Here is an 18,594-nt window from a genome sequence, read left to right on the forward strand (position 1 = left end):
GTGTGTGTGTGTGTGTGTGTGTGTGTGTGTGTGTGTGTCTGTACCCCACCGAGTCCCGCCGTGACCTTGCATGTCTGTGCATCGGAAGCACAGATTTACGGCGCCGTCTTTTCCAAACAGACAACACAGAGAGAGAACAGAGAGAGAGAGAGAGAGAGAGAGAGAGAGAGAGAGAGAGAGAGAGAGAGAGAGAGAGAGAGAGAGAGAGAGAGAGTGAGGGGTGGCCTGATCACAACCAGACGTAGGGACCAGTTCTGTGAAAGATTAGAGAGATATGAGAGAGAGAGAGAGAGAGAGAGAGAGAGAGAGAGAGAGAGAGAGAGAGAGAGAGAGAGAGAGAGAGAGAGAGAGCTGACCCAAAATGTCGCGCCGTTGTTCATGTGAACCTATTTTTCTTTGCCTCGCCACCGTTCAGTTGAACAAACAGAGCGTCCGTGTGGTGGTGTGTGGTCTTTGTTAAAAGCTGATGTGTGGGGCCAGGCAGGCTAATGCCCTCAGCTGGTGCCCCTGTTCACCGGGTTCAGCTGAACACTCCACCCGTGTTCTAGAAAGGGGGTTATGGGGGGGAGGGTGAATCTGTTCACACACGATGAGAATTTGTATTTGAGAAGAGGAACATTACATCCAATCAGCGTAGTCGCACACACACACACACACACACACACACACACACACACCAAACAGACACAGTTAGGCAGGACCATCAGCCACTGGACATGCAGTGAGGTGGACATGCAGTGAGGTGGACATGCAGAGAGGTGGACATGCAGTGAGGTGGACATGCAGAGAGGTGGACATGCAGAGAGGTGGACATGCAGAGAGGTGGACATGCAGTGAGGTGGACATGCAGTGAGGTGGACATGCAGAGAGGTGGACATGCAGAGAGGTGGACATGCAGTGAGGTGGACATGCAGAGGTGGGCATGCAGTGAGGTGGACATGCAGAGAGGTGGACATGCAGTGAGGTGGACATGCAGAGAGGTGGACATGCAGAGAGGTGGACATGCAGTGAGGTGGACATGCAGAGAGGTGGACATGCAGAGAGGTGGACATGCAGAGAGGTGGACATGCAGTGAGGTGGACATGCAGAGAGGTGGACATGCAGTGAGGTGGACATGCAGTGAGGTGGACATGCAGAGAGGTGGACATGCAGTGAGGTGGACATGCAGTGAGGTGGACATGCAGAGAGGTGGACATGCAGTGAGGTGGACATGCAGTGAGGTGGACATGCAGAGAGGTGGACATGCAGTGAGGTGGACATGCAGAGAGGTGGACATGCAGTGAGGTGGACATGCAGAGAGGTGGACATGCAGAGAGGTGGACATGCAGTGAGGTGGACATTCAGAGAGGTGGACATGCAGTGAGGTGGACATGCAGAGAGGTGGACATGCAGTGAGGTGGACATGCAGAGAGGTGGACATGCAGAGAGGTGGACATGCAGTGAGGTGGACATTCAGAGAGGTGGACATGCAGTGAGGTGGACATGCAGTGAGGTGGACATGCAGTGAGGTGGACAATGCAGTGAGCAACAGTCTGTTCACACGACACATCTCCACCCTAACAGAAACAGACAACAGATAAACACCCCCACGCCATTCATCCCCCCCTCCCTCCCCCCTCCTTCCCTTCCTGGACACGCACACCGAGAAAAACGTACATGTGAGTGTGTGTTGTGTGTGTGTGTGTGCGGGGGGTTGCTTGGGTGGTGGGTTAGGTAGACATGTGCAACACTGACTTTGGGGAGGGTAAGGTGGGTTGCGGGAGGGTTGGGGTAGGGTGGACACGTCGGAGTGGACACGTGAGGTGGACAAAGGTCTCTGGACACGGGCGGCGCGGCGCGGCGCGGGGGGTGTGTGGAGGTCCAAGGAGGAAATCAATGTGGTATTGTCAGAGGCTGAGGAGGAATGTCCTTTGTGGCCAACACAATGGATTATCGTGGAGGGCCCGGCCAACGCCGGCGAAAATGGGAGCCGAGGGTTGACATCAACGGCCGCCCGCATCTGGTAGAAAATGGGAGCCGAGGGTGGCAATACAGGCCGGCGGATCTGGTAGAAAATGGGAGCCGAGGGTGGCAATACTGGCCGGCGGATTTGGTAGAAAATGGGAGCCGAGGGTTGACATCACCGGCCGCCCGCATCTGGTAGAAAATGGGAGCCGAGGGTGGCAATACTGGCCGGCGGATCTGGTAGAAAATGGGAGCCGAGGGTGGCAATATTGGCCGGCGGATCTGGTAGAAAATGGGAGCCGAGGGTTGACATTACCGGCCGGCGGATCTGGTAGAAAATGGGAGCCGAGGGTGGCAATACTGGCCGGCGGATCTGGTAGAAAATGGGAGCCGAGGGTGGCAATACTGGCCGGCGGATCTGGTAGAAAATGGGAGCCGAGGGTGGCAATACAGGCCGGCGGATCTGGTAGAAAATGGGAGCCGAGGGTGGCAATACTGGCCGGAGGATCTGGTAGAAAATGGGAGCCGAGGGTTGACATCATTAACCAGCGAATCTGGTAGAAAATGGGAACCAAGGGTAACGATACAGGCCCGCGGATCTGGTAGAAAATGGGAGCCGAGGGTGACATCACCGGCTGACGGATCTGGTAGAAAATGAGAGCTGTGGCTTACATCATTGGCAGATCTTATAGAAAATGAGAATCGCTGGTAACATCACTGGCAGTCTTGTAGAGCATGGGAGCCTGGGCATACATCACTGGCACGCCCAACAGAAAACGGATGCCGGAGCTTGTATTACAAGCAAGTCTTATAGAATATGGGAATCGGGGCTGAGGTCACTGGCAAAGATTATAGAAATGAAGGGACTGGAGTGATAATATTCCCAAGTATCACAGAAAATGGGGAAACAGGGTCTTCATTATAACTGGCAAATGCAATTGAAACTTAAGAAGGTGTACTTTGAGAAACATGAAAGTAAATTTTCTGTCAGGGCATCAGAGACTAGCTACCCGAGTGTAAAATCACCTCTTCTTCTTCTTCTTCTTCTTCTTCTTCTTCTTCTTCTTCTTTCTTCTTCTTCTTCTTCTCTTCCTCCTATAACCTTTGCATCTGGTGTGCACACACCTTAGGGGCTTGATTTAACCTGTGCCCCATTTTCTCTATTGATTCTTCTCCTGTTTAAACACATTTTCCTGAAAATTCATTTTCATCTGAAATTGGCTCTTGTCCATTCCATACCGGCAGCTATTTCAAAAAAAGAAATAGGAGGGCGGGGTGGCGTGAGGAACTTACATCCGTAATAAAGAAAATGTACCTCTGGCCTGTGAATGTGGCTTGAAAGGAAAACGGAAGCTGGGTAAGGGGGTCTTACGAGGAGAGAGGGGGGACTGAGATATTTAATCTAATTTTAGCCTCAGCAGGACACTATGGCAGGCCCACAGGAAATAACATTATTAACGGAAGTATAAGGAAAGACAGCTACAGAAAACGGGTTGTAACATAACATAACAAGAAAACTATGGCAGGACAAGGAGTTAAGGAAAATGGGGAAATGGGACAAGAGAAAGTATGAATCACGAACAGAAGACAACAGGAAAATATGTTTTGAATACTTGTTTATTTGTAGAAATTATACTCAGTAGAAAACGGAGTCCGTCCTCAACTAAATAATTACTTTTAGGTGGAATATATTCTCAATAGAAAACGGAATCCGTCTACAAGTAAATGATTCAAAGTAGAATTTATTCTTAATCGAAAACGGGAGTCTGCAAGTAAAAGGTTACTTTTTCAGTAGAATTTATTCCCTATAGAAAACGGATCCTGTCCACAGTGTTGTAAGGTTACTGTAGTGGTGTGGGGAGAGCACACAACACGAGGGTGTGGTGTGGGGAGAGCACACAACACGAGGGTGTGGTGTGGGGAGAGCACACAACACGAGGGTGTGGTGTGGGGAGAGCACACAACACGAGGGTGTGGTGTGGGGAGACAGCACAACACGAGGGTGTGGTGTGGGGAGACAACACAACACGAGGGTGTGGTGTGGGGAGAGCACACAACACGAGGGTGTGGTGTGGCGAGAGCACACAACACGAGGGTGTGGTGTGGGGAGAGCACACAACACGAGGGTGTGGTGTGGGGAGAGCACACAACACGAGGGTGTGGTGTGGGGAGAGCACACAACACGAGGGTGTGGTGTGGGGAGAGCACACAACACGAGGGTGTGGTGTGGGGAGAGCACACAACACGAGGGTGTGGTGTGGGAAGAGCACACAACACGAGGGTGTGGTGTGGGGAGAGCACACAACACGAGGGTGTGGTGTGGGGAGAGCACACAACACGAGGGTGTGGTGTGGGGAGACAACACAACACGAGGGTGTGGTGTGGGGAGAGCACACAACACGAGGGTGTGGTGTGGGGAGAGCACACAACACGAGGGTGTGGTGTGGGGAGAGCACACAACACGAGGGTGTGGTATGGGGAGACAACACAACACGAGGGTGTGGTGTGGGGAGACAACACAACACGAGGGTGTGGTGTGGGGAGAGCACACAACACGAGGGTGTGGTGTGGGGAGAGCACACAACACGAGGGTGTGGTGTGGGGAGAGCACACAACACGAGGGTGTGGTGTGGGGAGAGCACACAACACGAGGGTGTGGTGTGGGGAGAGCACACAACACGAGGGTGTGGTGTGGGGAGACAACACAACACGAGGGTGTGGTGTGGGGAGAGCACACAACACGAGGGTGTGGTGTGGGGAGACAACACAACACACCCTCACCCACCCACCTCCCGTCCCATGGGACGGAGGGAGGGGGAAAAGACGAGCGAGGACATAACAGTGCTATCCTTCCTTGCTCGTAAAGCTGTAAGTCCTAAACGTTTATAATGCCCAAGCCTCCTTTATGATTTTGTAAGACCGTAACTTATGTGTCCTACAGTCCCAGCCAGAACAATGCCCAACTCTCGACCTTAAAGTCGAATTCATAAGGTAAAGTAACCCCAAAACAACCCTTATGTCTGTGTAAACAAACCTTTGGCGCATGATAGAGTTATGCATCCTTCCGTAAGGTCTCAAATAATACGATAAAAGAACCTCAGAAACGCCCTTACGAGAATGTAAACAAACCCTCAATAGGCGACTTCCCAAGCCCGTCCGGCCCTCGGTCAGGACAGTGCTAAACCATGGGACCTGTAAGTCCGACATTCCCTTATTTTCCAGTGGAAAAAGCATCCGTGATGACTGGGAGAAGGTTAGGGCGGTGTTGGAGCCGGGTGGCCATGAAGAGGCCGGAGCCCTCGGCAGAACAGCGTCAACAACGCCCTAAACACCAGCCTTTTAAAAGGCTTTTCACCGCCTCTGTTTACCCCCGTTGTTGAGGCAGATGGTGTACAGCGACACCTATAACGAGACGCAAACACTGACGCTACGCTGCCTCACCACCACCACCATCTGCTGACGACTGACGCTCACCACCACCACCACCTGCTGACGACCGACGCTCTCACCACCACCACCACCTGGTGACGACTGATGCTCTCACCACCACCACCTGCTGACGACTGATGCTTACCACCACCACCACCTGCTGACGACTGATGCTCTCACCACCACCACCTGCTGACGACTGATGCTCTCACCACCACCACCTGCTGACGACTGATGCTTACCACCACCACCACCTGCTGACGACTGATGCTCTCACCACCACCACCTGCTGACGACTGACGCTCTCACCACCACCACCTGCTGACGACTGACGCTCTCACCACCACCACCACCACCTGCTGACGACTGACGCTCTCACCACCACCACCTGCTGACGACTGACGCTCTCACCACCACCACCACCTGCTGACGACTGACGCTCTCACCACCACCACCACCACCTGCTGACGACTGACGCTCTCACCACCACCACCTGCTGACGACTGACGCTCACCACCACCACCACCTGCTGACGACTGACGCTCTCTGACGGCTGACGCACGAGCCCCACCAGCTGACGCTCATGACTGACGCAACATCACCAGCGGAGTGACGCACCACCACCACCAGCTGACTCTGACTGACGACTGACGCAACACCACCAGCTGACTCTGACAACTGACGCAACACCACCACCACCTGATTCTCAGTGCTGGCTGACGACTGACGCTCACTGATGACTGATGCAGCACCACCAACTAACGGTCACTGCTGGCTGACGACTGGCGCACCACCTGACGCTCACTGCTGACTGATGACTGACGGAGCCCCACCACCTGACGCTCACTTCTGGCTGACGACTAACGCACCACCACCACCAGCTGACACTGATGACTGACAGCACCACCTGCAGCTGACACTCACTGCTGCCGACTGACGCACCATCAGCTGACACTAACAATCTAACATCACATTAAGATAAATTCTAATGAATCCAACCAAAACGTACATATATTAACCAAATTAATCCATTATTTTGCTTAATATCGGTGTACCTTACCATGTTAATAGTTCATTTAACATTTAGCAATTCAGATAATAACCAAATTGACCGCTCATGTTAATTAATATTTTCTTGTGTTGATGTCACAAAGTCTTTTTGTAATTTAGAAAAATACAGTAATTTAGGTAATGATGATATTAATATCTGTAAGGGTTTAGTGTATGCCAGTTTGTCAAAACCAGTGGAAGCTAATTGCCCTAAAAGATTCATAAGAGCTATTAACACCTTAAAAAACGACAAGGATATACATATTACTAAAGCAGATAAGGCTAACACTCTTGTGATTTTAGACAAAAGTAACTATTTATCTAAAATGAATGATCTTCTAAATAATAACACAACATATTCTAAACTTAGTAAAAATCCCTTAGAAGCAGTTAATTCTCACTTCAATATATATATATATATATATATATATATATATATATATATATATATATATATATATATATATATATATATAGGGGATTAAGAATACTTCCCACGTATTCCCTGCGTGTCGTAGAAGGCGACTAAAAGGGGAGGGAGCGGGGGGCTGGAAATCCTCCCCTCTCGTTTTTTTTTTTTTTTTTTTTAATTTTCCAAGGGAAGGAACAGAGGGGGCCAGGTGAGGATATTCCAAAAAAGGCCCAGTCCTCTGTTCTTGGCGCTACCTCGCTAACGCGGGAAATGGCGAATGGTTTGAAAGAAGAAAGAAGAATATATATATATATATATATATATATATATATATATATATATATATATATATATATATATATATTTTCTTTTTTTTTTTTTATACTTTGTCGCTGTCTCCCGCGTTTGCGAGGTAGCGCAAGGAAACAGACGAAAGAAATGGCCCAACCCCCCCCATACACATGTATATACATACGTCCACACACGCAAATATACATACCTACACAGCTTTCCATGGTTTACCCCAGACGCTTCACATGCCTTGCTTCAATCCACTGACAGCACGTCAACCCCGGTATACCACATCGCTCCAATTCACTCTATTCCTTGCCCTCCTTTCACCCTCCTGCATGTTCAGGCCCCGATCACACAAAATCCTTTTCACTCCATCTTTCCACCTCCAATTTGGTCTCCCTCTTCTCCTCGTTCCCTCCACCTCCGACACATATATCCTCTTGGTCAATCTTTCCTCACTCATTCTCTCCATGTGCCCAAACCATTTCAAAACACCCTCTTCTGCTCTCTCAACCACGCTCTTTTTATTTCCACACATCTCTCTTACCCTTACGTTACTTACTCGATCAAACCACCTCACACCACACATTGTCCTCAAACATCTCATTTCCAGCACATCCATCCTCCTGCGCACAACTCTATCCATAGCCCACGCCTCGCAACCATACAACATTGTTGGAACCACTATTCCTTCAAACATACCCATTTTTGCTTTCCGAGATAATGTTCTCGACTTCCACACATTCTTCAAGGCCCCCAGAATTTTCGCCCCCTCCCCCACCCTATGATCCACTTCCGCTTCCATGGTTCCATCCGCTGCCAGATCCACTCCCAGATATCTAAAACACTTCACTTCCTCCAGTTTTTCTCCATTCAAACTCACCTCCCAATTGACTTGACCCTCAACCCTACTGTACCTAATAACCTTGCTCTTATTCACATTTACTCTTAACTTTCTTCTTCCACACACTTTACCAAACTCAGTCACCAGCTTCTGCAGTTTCTCACATGAATCAGCCACCAGCGCTGTATCATCAGCGAACAACAACTGACTCACTTCCCAAGCTCTCTCATCCCCAACAGACTTCATACTTGCCCCTCTTTCCAAAACTCTTGCATTTACCTCCCTAACAACCCTATCCATAAACAAATTAAACAACCATGGAGACATCACACACCCCTGCCGCAAACCTACATTCACTGAGAACCAATCACTTTCCTCTCTTCCTACACGTACACATGCCTTACATCCTCGATAAAAACTTTTCACTGCTTCTAACAACTTGCCTCCCACACCATATATTCTTAATACCTTCCACAGAGCATCTCTATCAACTCTATCATATGCCTTCTCCAGATCCATAAATGCTACATACAAATCCATTTGCTTTTCTAAGTATTTCTCACATACATTCTTCAAAGCAAACACCTGATCCACACATCCTCTACCACTTCTGAAACCACACATATATATATATATATATATATATATATATATATATATATATATATATATATATATATATATATATATATATATATTTTTTTTTTTTTTTTTTATACTTTGTCGCTGTCTCCCGCGTTTGCGAGGTAGCGCAAGGAAACAGACGAAAGAAATGGCCCAACCCCCCCCCATACACATGTACATACACACGTCCACACACGCAAATATACATACCTACACAGCTTTCCTTGGTTTACCCCGGACGCTTCACATGCCTTGATTCAATCCACTGACAGCACGTCAACCCCTGTATACCACATCGCTCCAATTCACTCTGTTCCTTGCCCTCCTTTCACCCTCCTGCATGTTCAGGACCCGATCACACAAAATCCTTTTCACTCCATCTTTCCACCTCCAATTTGGTCTCCCTCTTCTCCTCGTTCCCTCCACCTCCGACACATATATCTTCTTGGTCAATCTTTCCTCACTCATTCTCTCCATGTGCCCAAACCATTTCAAAACACCCTCTTCTGCTCTCTCAACCACGCTCTTTTTATTTCCACACATCTCTCTTACCCTTACGTTACTTACTCGATCAAACCACCTCACACCACACATTGTCCTCAAACATCTCATTTCCAGCACATCCATCCTCCTGCGCACAACTCTATCCATAGCCCACGCCTCGCAACCATACAACATTGTTGGAACCACTATTCCTTCAAACATACCCATTTTTGCTTTCCGGGATAATGTTCTCGACTTCCACACATTTTTCAAGGCTCCCAAAATTTTCGCCCCCTCCCCCACCCTATGATCCACTTCCGCTTCCATGGTTCCATCCGCTGACAGATCCACTCCCAGATATCTAAAACACTTCACTTCCTCCAGTTTTTCTCCATTCAAACTCACCTCCCAATTGACTTGACCCTCAACCCTACTGTACCTAATAACCTTGCTCTTATTCACATTTACTCTTAACTTTCTTCTTCCACACACTTTACCAAACTGCGTCACCAGCTTCTGCAGTTTCTCACATGAATCCGCCACCAGCGCTGTATCATCAGCGAACAACAACTGACTCACTTCCCAAGCTCTCTCATCCCCAACAGACTTCATACTTACCCCTCTTTCCAAGACTCTTGCATTTACCTCCCTAACAACCCCATCCATAAACAAATTAAACAACCATGGAGACATCACACACCCCTGCCGCAAACCTATATTCACTGAGAACCAATCACTTTCCTCTCTTCCTACACGTACACATGCCTTACATCCTCGATAAAAACTTTTCACTGCTTCTAACAACTTGCCTCCCACACCATATATTCTTAATACCTTCCACAGAGCATCTCTATCAACTCTATCATATGCCTTCTCCAGATCCATAAATGCTACATACAAATCCATTTGCTTTTCTAAGTATTTCTCACATACATTCTTCAAAGCAAACACCTGATCCACACATCCTCTACCACTTCTGAAACCACACTGCTCTTCCCCAATCTGATGCTCTGTACATGCCTTCACCCTCTCAATCAATACCCTCCCATATAATTTACCAGGAATACTCAACAAACTTATACCTCTGTAATTTGAGCACTCACTCTTATCCCCTTTGCCTTTGTACAATGGCACTATGCACGCATTCCGCCAATCCTCAGGCACCTCACCATGAGTCATACATACATTAAATAACCTTACCAACCAGTCAACAATACAGTCACCCCCTTTTTTAATAAATTCCACTGCAATATATATATATATATATATATATATATATATATATATATATATATATATATATATATATATATATATATATATATATATATATTTGAGCGCATGTGTCTATCCCATTGTATATATATTTATGTTTATAGACCTACTTGTATGTTGGTGTAAATGTGTGTAGATGTTATTATGTACGTGTATCTTATATATACATTGATGCATACCTGACGTCCACTTTCATGTTAGTTAATGTGTATATCACACACACACACACACACGCACACATACACACAGGTTTAGGATCCACACATTAGGAAAGTCAAAGAGCTGATGGAGAAGGTCTGAAGGAAGGCAGAAAAGATGTTAACAGAATTAAGGGAGCTGAGTCAAAGGGAAAGGCGAGGACGGGCATTAGATTTGCCTACTATGGAAGAGAGAAGAGCAAGGGGTGACAGAGGTAGATGCATGGATGTATTTTCTTAGCGCTACCTCGCGCGCACGCCGGAGGCGGGGGGGGGGGGTCATTTCATGTGTGGTGGGGTAGCGGTGGGAATGGATGAAGGCAGCATGTATGAATATGTACATGTGTATATATGTATATGTCTGTGTATGTATATGTATATATAACGTTGTAATGTATAGGTATGTATATATGCGTGTGTGGGCGTGTATGCATATACATGTGTAAATGGGTGGGTTGGGCCATTCTTTCGTCTGTTTCCTTGCGCTACCTCGCTAACGCGGGAGACAGCGTCAACGTATAATAGATAATGTAATATATATATATATATATATATATATATATATATATATATATATATATATATATATATATATATATATATATATATATATTATCAGCCATGAGATAAAACCAAAAGACTATACGTGTAAGTAAGGATGTAAAGAATGTACCCCCACCAGTGTACAGCTCCCTCCCCGTGCGGTACATGTGTACGTGCCTGAGGGTCTAAGGTCTGGCCTGCCAAACACAGGTTCGCGTCTTAACCATCACGGAAACCGCCCTTCAGTATAGCACTATAATGGTCCATTGTGAGAGAGAGAGAGAGACAGAAATGTGGAAGTTCGTAAATATTAAGAAGTTGTGTAAATATTTATGTTCATAATTATAAAGGAGATAAATGGCCATCTTGAATGTATTCAGAGTAAAGTTGTTTTTTCCCCATGGCCATTTTTTTTTTTTTTTTTGTAATATTTTGAATTTCGGTTTAAGACGTGTATGTATATACAGCGAGACTGACGCTGATTGGTGACGTGAGGGCCAATGAAACCCCGTTTTTTTTTTATGACCCCCACGTGACCATTCCATTGACGTCACAGAGGGAGTGTGTGTGTGTCCTGCTGCCACACACACACACACACACACACACACACACACACACACTTGGAAGTGTGTGTGTGTGCGTGTGTGTGTGTGTGCTTCTGTCTTAAGGTTTTTACGATGTTAATTTACGATTTTATGTGCTATAGCGACACGTCGAGGTGGGAGAGAGAGAGAGAGAGAGAGAGAGAGAGAGAGAGAGAGAGAGAGAGAGAGAGAGAGAGAGAGAGCATTCCTCTCATTTGAGGAAAGATATAATCTCTCTCTCTCTCTCTCTCTCTCTCTCTCTCTCTCTCTCTCTCTCTCTCTCTCTCTCTCTCTCTCTCTCTCTCTCTCCCTGGCTGAAATATGGCTTTTCAAAAAAAGAAAAGCGGGGGGAAAGTTTTTCCAAAAGCTTTTAAGTGAACCCGAAAAGGTTTCGAGTGTTAAAAAAAAGGGGAAAAAAAAAAGTGGCCAGAAAACATTGCAGGAATATTTTTATTGTGTGTGTGTGTGTGTGTGTGTGTGTGCTGTGTGTGTGTGTGTGTGTGTGTGCGCTGTGTGTGTGTGTGTGTGTGCTGTGTGTGTGTGTGTGCGCTGTGTGTGTGTGTGCGCTGTGTGTGTGTGTGCGCTGTGTGTGTGTGTGTGTGTGTGCTGTGTGTGTGTGTGCGCTGTGTGTGTGTGTGTGTGTGTGTGTGTGTGTGTGCTGTGTGTGTGTGTGCGCTGTGTGTGTGTGTGTGTGTGTGCTGTGTGTGTGTGTGCGCTGTGTGTGTGTGTGTGTGTGTGTGTGTGCGCTGTGTGTGTGTGTGCGCTGTGTGTGTGTGTGTGCTGTGTGTGTGTGTGCGCTGTGTGTGTGTGTGTGTGTGTGTGTGTGCTGTGTGTGTGTGTGTGTGCGCTGTGTGTGTGTGTGTGTGTGTGTGTGTGCGCTGTGTGTGTGTGTGTGTGTGTGTGTGTGTGTGTGTCCCGGGGGCACCATCCAACACACACCCCCTGACTACCCTTACTTCCCCCCTCAGGCCGGGCCTCAGGGACGCCCCAGGAGCAGCAGAGGTTCAGCGTGAGGCCGGAGAGTGTGGAGGTGGTGGAGGGGTCGGATGTGTTCCTCAGCTGCGTCGTTGAACACCAGCAAGGCAAGGCTCAGTGGACCAAGGACGGCTTCGCTCTAGGTGAGTCACCCCTCTCCTTATCAACGTTATGATTCCCGTTTTTTATGATTCTTTTAGAATTTCGCCACCGCGTGAAATTCCGTTTTCCTCCCCATTTCTTTTTTGATTCGTGACTTTATATATATATATATATATATATATATATATATATATATATATATATATATTTGATTCGCGACCGCGTTTTCTAGTCCAACGCAACTGTTTCATGGCGTTTTCTTTCGTGGTTTTTGTTTTCTAACTGTTCTTGTTTACATTGTGGCCACGCCGTCTGGTTTTACCCTATTCTCTGAAACCGTTTTCTTTTGTGGTCACGCTGTTTTTCTAGTGTTCTCGTTTTCTTTGAGGCCACTTTCTTTGGTTTTACTCCCATTTTTGTAACCGTTTTCTTTGTGGCCACGCTGTTTAGCTCTACCCCATTTTCTGTAACCGTTGTCCGCGTCACCACGCTCTCTAGCTTTAAGCCAAGTGTGTTTTCTCGTTTTCTTTGTCCGTGCTCACTAGCTTCCTTCCATTTTCTTTGTTTTCTCGTTTTCTTTGCATCTGCACGCTCTTTTGTGATCCTTGTTTCTGGCTGTAGTCCGTTTTCTTTGCGGTCCCTAGTCTAATCCCATTTTCAGTCTGTTATCGTGTTTTCTTCGTGTTCATGATCAAAATTCTGATGCCATTTATAGTCTCGTCATTTTCCTTGTGTCCATGTTCTCTACTGTAATCCCATTTTCTGTCTGTCGTCTTCTTTTCCCCATGCTCTGTACTCATCCCATTTTCTGTCTGTCGTCTTCTTTTCCCCATGCTCTGTACTCTAATCCCATTTTCTGTCTGTCGTCTTCTTTTCCCCATGCTCTGTACTCTAATCCCATTTTCTGTTGAGTGTGCTGCTTTCCCTCTCCGCGCTCGAAAGTTTAGCCACGTTTTCTTTCTGTTACGTCGTTTTCATTGTGTCCAAAGTCATGCTTTAGTCCCATTTTCTGTCGTCATATTTCCCCCCGTGTGTCTGCACTCCGCCGTCCCGTTATCTGTCTTACTATACATTTTCTGTCCGTGCTCTCTGGTTTATGCCCGTTTTCTGTCTTGTATTTTATTCTCAGGCTCCCACCACACCACGTACATATTTGCCTTCCACGTAAATTTTTTTTTTTTTTTGGCTTTGTTTGTTGAAGTTTTCTCTTGTTCTCTTTTGTTTTCTGTGGTCTCTTGTTTTATGTGGTCTTGTATGTGGTCTCTTGTTTCATGTGGTCTCATGTTTTATGTGGTCTTTTATGTGGTCTCATGTTTTATGTGGTGTTGTATGTGGTCTCGTTTTATGTGGTCTTGTATGTTGTCTCTTGTTTTATGTGGTCTCATTTTCTGTGGTCTGTTATGTATGTGTGGTCTCTTCTTTTCTGTGGTCTGTTATGTATGTGTGGTCTCTTATTTTCAGTGGTCGCTTGTCTGTGGTCTCATTTTCTGTGGTCTCTTTTTTTCTGTGGTCTGTTATGTATGTGTGGTCTCCTATTTTCTGTGGTCTCTTCATTGCGTTTTGAGCACTGGGGTCTGATATTCGACCCTGAGTTTTGGCTGCTCTGACCCCGTTTCATCTGTTTCAGTTTCACCTGGACTCTCCTGCCTGTTTAGTCTGTTTCATGGCCTCCGCATGGGCCTCTCTGAGCTGAAACATGTTTCTTCCCGTTTCACTTGGTCTGTGTTAAAACAGTTTCGAGCATATTTTCCGATTTTTTCTGTCCTTTTCAACTGTTTCCTTCCGCTGCTTTTGAATATGGTTTCTTATAGGCCTCTGAACGTACCAGTAGGCCATCTGAAAGTACCAGTAGGCCATCTGAACGTACCAGTAGGCCATCTGAACGTACCAGTAGGCCATCTGAACGTTCCAGTAGGCCATCTGAACGTACCAGTAGGCCTCTGAACGTACCAGTAGGCCATCTGAAAGTACCAGTAGGCCATCTGAACGTACCAGTAGGCCACCTGAACGTACCAGTAGGCCATCTGAACGTACCAGTAGGCCTTCTGAAAATACCAGTAGGCCATCTGAACGTACCAGTAGGCCATCTGAACGTACCAGTAGGCCTTCTGAACGTACCAGTAGGCCTTCTGAACGTACCAGTAGGCCATCTGAACGTACCAGTAGGCCTTCTGAAAGTACCAGTAGGCTATCTGAACGTACCAGTAGGCCATCTGAACGTACCAGTAGGCTATCTGAACGTACCCGTAGGCCATCTGAACGTACCAGTAGGGCATCTGAACGTACCAGTAGGCCATCTGAACGTACCAATAGGCCATCTGAACGTACCAGTAGGCCTCTGAACGTACCAGTAGGCCATCTGAACGTACCAGTAGGCCTTCTGAACCTACCAGTAGGGCATCTGAACGTACCAGTAGGCCTTCTAAACGTACCAGTAGGCCACTGAACGTACCAGTAGGCTATCTGAACTTACCAGTAGGCCATCTGAACGTACCAGTAGGCCTCCTGAACGTACCAGTAGGCCATTGAACGTACCAGTAGGCCATCTGAACGTACCAGTAGGCCATCTGAACGTACCAGTAGGCCTTCTGAACGTACCAGTAGGCCTCTGAACGTACCAGTAGGCCATCTGAACGTACCAGTAGGCCATCTGAACGTACCAGTTGGCCATTGAACGTACCAGTAGGCCTTCTGAACGTACCAGTAGGCCATCTGAACGTACCAGTAGGCCATCTGAACGTACCAGTAGCCGAACGTCACATACGTTCATGGTGTGTGTGTAAGTGTGAGTGTGTGTGTGTGTGTGTGTGTGTGTGTGTGTGTGTGTGTAAGGAGGGGTGGTGCTCCTCCCCAGCTGGACGCCCATCAGCGCCCCCCCTCCCCCATCCCCCCACCTTCGTGTGGCATCGAACCCGGTTCCCCACATTACCACACACACACACACACACACACACACACACACACACACACATACTATTTTAAGCCCAGAACCATAATAGATGCAGTATGACATGACCATGATACTGGCATACCTCCATGAAAGTAGCGATAGATAGATAGGTAGATAGATAGATACATAAGTAGATTGATAGTGGTAGATAGATACATCCATACATACGTAAGTAGATTGATAGAGAGGTAGATGGATAGATAGATACATAAGTAGATTGATAGAGAGGTAGATGGATAGATAGATACATAAGTACATTGATAGATAGGTAGATATATAGGTGGATTGATAGAGGTAGATAAATAGATAGGTGGATTGATCGATAGACAGATAGGAGGAGTGATAGACGTAGATGAATAGTTATATAGGTAGATTGATAGAGAGGTAGGTAGATAGATATGAAACACTCCTGAGAGAGAGAGAGAGAGAGAGAGAGAGAGAGAGAGAGAGAGAGAGGTGGGTGGGGGAGGTGATGGCCGCTGAGCGTGGACAGTCCCGAATAAATATTAAGGCCACATATGAGGTTGGAGGTAAGGGGGGGAGAGGGACGGTTATGATGGCCCGGAGCCGGTCCCCTGGGCCATCTGGGACCGGACCGGACCGCCCTCTCTCTCTCTCTCTCTCTCTCTCTCTCTCTCTCTCTCTCTCTCTCTCTCTCTCTCTCTCTCTCTCTCTCTCGTATCTTGTAGTTGCTGTGCTGTTCGTTTTTGTTTTCTTACCCGCTTCTCGTTTTCTTACGTCTTCCCATGTTCCCCGGGTGTATGTTTGGCTCTCCGCTCCTCAGCAGGTCAGACCCGCCTCCTTGGAGGTGGTTAGTTTCGACCTCCTTATTATAAGGTTTGGGATTCCTTTTATACAGTCTGGTAGACGGCTTGGGTCGTCTGGGTTGTACTCTTGAGCACGACGACGGTACGACACTTGAGCACGACGGCCGTACGACCCTTGAACACGATGTCCGTGCTCAAGGGTCGTACCGTCGTTCTCATGGGTGGCATCGTTGTGCTCAAGGGTCGTACCGTCGTGCTGAAGGGTCGTACCGTCGTTCTCAAGGGTCGTACCGTCGTGCTCAAGGGTCGTAGTACCATCGTGCTCAAGGGTCGTACCGTCGTGCTCAAGGTTCGTACCGTCGTTCTCAAGGGTCGTATCGTCATGCTCAAGGGTGGCACCGTCATGCTCAAGGGTCGTACCGTCGTGCTCAAGGGTCGTACCTTCGTGCTCAAGGGTGGCACCGTCGTGCTCAAGGGTCGTACCGTCGTGCTCAAGGGTCGTACCTTCGTGCTCAAGGGTCGTACCGTCGTGCTCAAGGGTGGCACCGTCATGCTCAAGGGTCGTACCGTCGTGCTCAAGGGTCGTACCTTCGTGCTCAAGGGTGGCACCGTCGTGCTCAAGGGTCGTACCGTCGTGCTCAAGGGTCGTACCTTCGTGCACAAGGGTCGTACCGTCGTGCTCAAGGGTGGCACCGTCGTGTTCAAGGGTCGTACCGTGGTGCTCAAGGGTGGCACCGTCGTGCTCAAGGGTCGTACCGTCGTGCTCAAGGGTCGTACCGTCGTGCTGAATGGTCATACTGTCGTGCTCAAGGGTCGTACCGTCGTGCTGAAGGGTGGCACCGTCGTGTTCAAGGGTCGCACCGTCGTGCTCAAGGGTCGCACCGTCGTGCTCAAGGGTCGTACCGTCGTGCTCAAGGGTCGTACCATCGTGCTCAAGGGTCGCACCGTCGTGCTCAAGGGTCGCACCGTCGTGCTCAAGGGTCGTACCGTCGTGCTCAAGGGTCGTACCATCGTGCTCAAGGGTCGCACCGTCGTGCTCAAGGGTGGCACCGTCGTGTTCAAGGGTCGCACCGTCGTGCTCAAGGGTCGCACCGTCGTGCTCAAGGGTGGCACCGTCGTGTTCAAGGGTCGCACCGTCGTGCTCAAGGGTCGTACCGTCGTGCTCAAGGGTCGTCATACCGTCGTGCTCAAGGGTCGTACCGTCGTGCTCAAGGGTGGCACCGTCATGATCATGGGTCGTACCGTCGTGCTCAAGGGTCGTACCTTCGTGCTCAAGGGTGGCACCGTCGTGCTCAAGGGTCGTACCGTCGAGCTCAAGGGTCGTACCTTCGTGCTCAAGGGTCGTACCGTCGTGCTCAAGGGTGGCACCGTCGTGTTCAAGGGTCGTACCGTGGTGCTCAAGGGTGGCACCGTCGTGTTCAAGGGTCGTACCGTGGTGCTCAAGGGTGGCACCGTCGTGCTCAAGGGTCGTACCGTCGTGCTCAATGGTCATACCGTCGTGCTCAAGGGTCGTACCGTCGTGCTGAAGGGTGGCACCGTCGTGTTCAAGGGTCGCACCGTTGTGCTCAAGGGTCGTACCGTCGTGCTCAAGGGTCGTCATACCGTCGTGCTCAAGGGTCGTACCGTCGTGCTCAAGGGTCGTCATACCGTCGTGCTCAAGGGTCGTACCGTCGTGCTCAAGGGTCGTCGTACCATCGTGCTCAAGGGTCGTCGTACCATCGTGCTCAAGGGTCGTGGTACCGTCGTGCGCGAGGTGGTTGCCGGTCGTCCGCTGCCTGAGCGTGATTTGTGCCACAGTTGTTACGACCTGACTGCACGAGACGGCCCCACTTTTTCCACGAGAACGAGGCTCGCGGTTCGATTCCCTCGCGCTCCGCCATTATGTCGTGTTACTGGGAGGAGGAGGAGGAGGAGTGGGGTTGGAGGGGGGTTGGGAGGAGCTGCAGCAGCAGGCGTGTGCGCCCCGTCAAGTGTCGTGGTAAGGCAGGCGTCCAGGCACAACACGCGTGGAAGTAAGTGCGAGAAGGCTGGTTTGTTGACATCTGTGACGTCACAGCCTCCTCTCGGTCGCGGGGGCAAACATTTTCCCCGCCAGCCGCTCTGTGGCGGAGGCGGGAAATC

General features: G+C 48.6%; 1 protein-coding gene across 1 annotated transcript in view; it reads left to right on the forward strand.

Moving 5' to 3' along the window:
• LOC139748214 (nephrin-like) overlaps positions 1-18,594 on the forward strand; it is an 81,029-nt gene that overhangs the window by 18,675 nt on the left and 43,760 nt on the right. The window contains exon 3 of the mRNA XM_071661038.1: positions 12,648-12,797. Coding sequence (XP_071517139.1) covers positions 12,648-12,797 — 150 coding nt within the window. The remainder of the gene's footprint in view (positions 1-12,647; positions 12,798-18,594) is intronic.

Source organism: Panulirus ornatus, chromosome 73 (assembly GCF_036320965.1).
Source record: "Panulirus ornatus isolate Po-2019 chromosome 73, ASM3632096v1, whole genome shotgun sequence".
In the NCBI taxonomy this organism is placed as follows: Eukaryota; Metazoa; Arthropoda; class Malacostraca; order Decapoda; family Palinuridae; genus Panulirus; species Panulirus ornatus.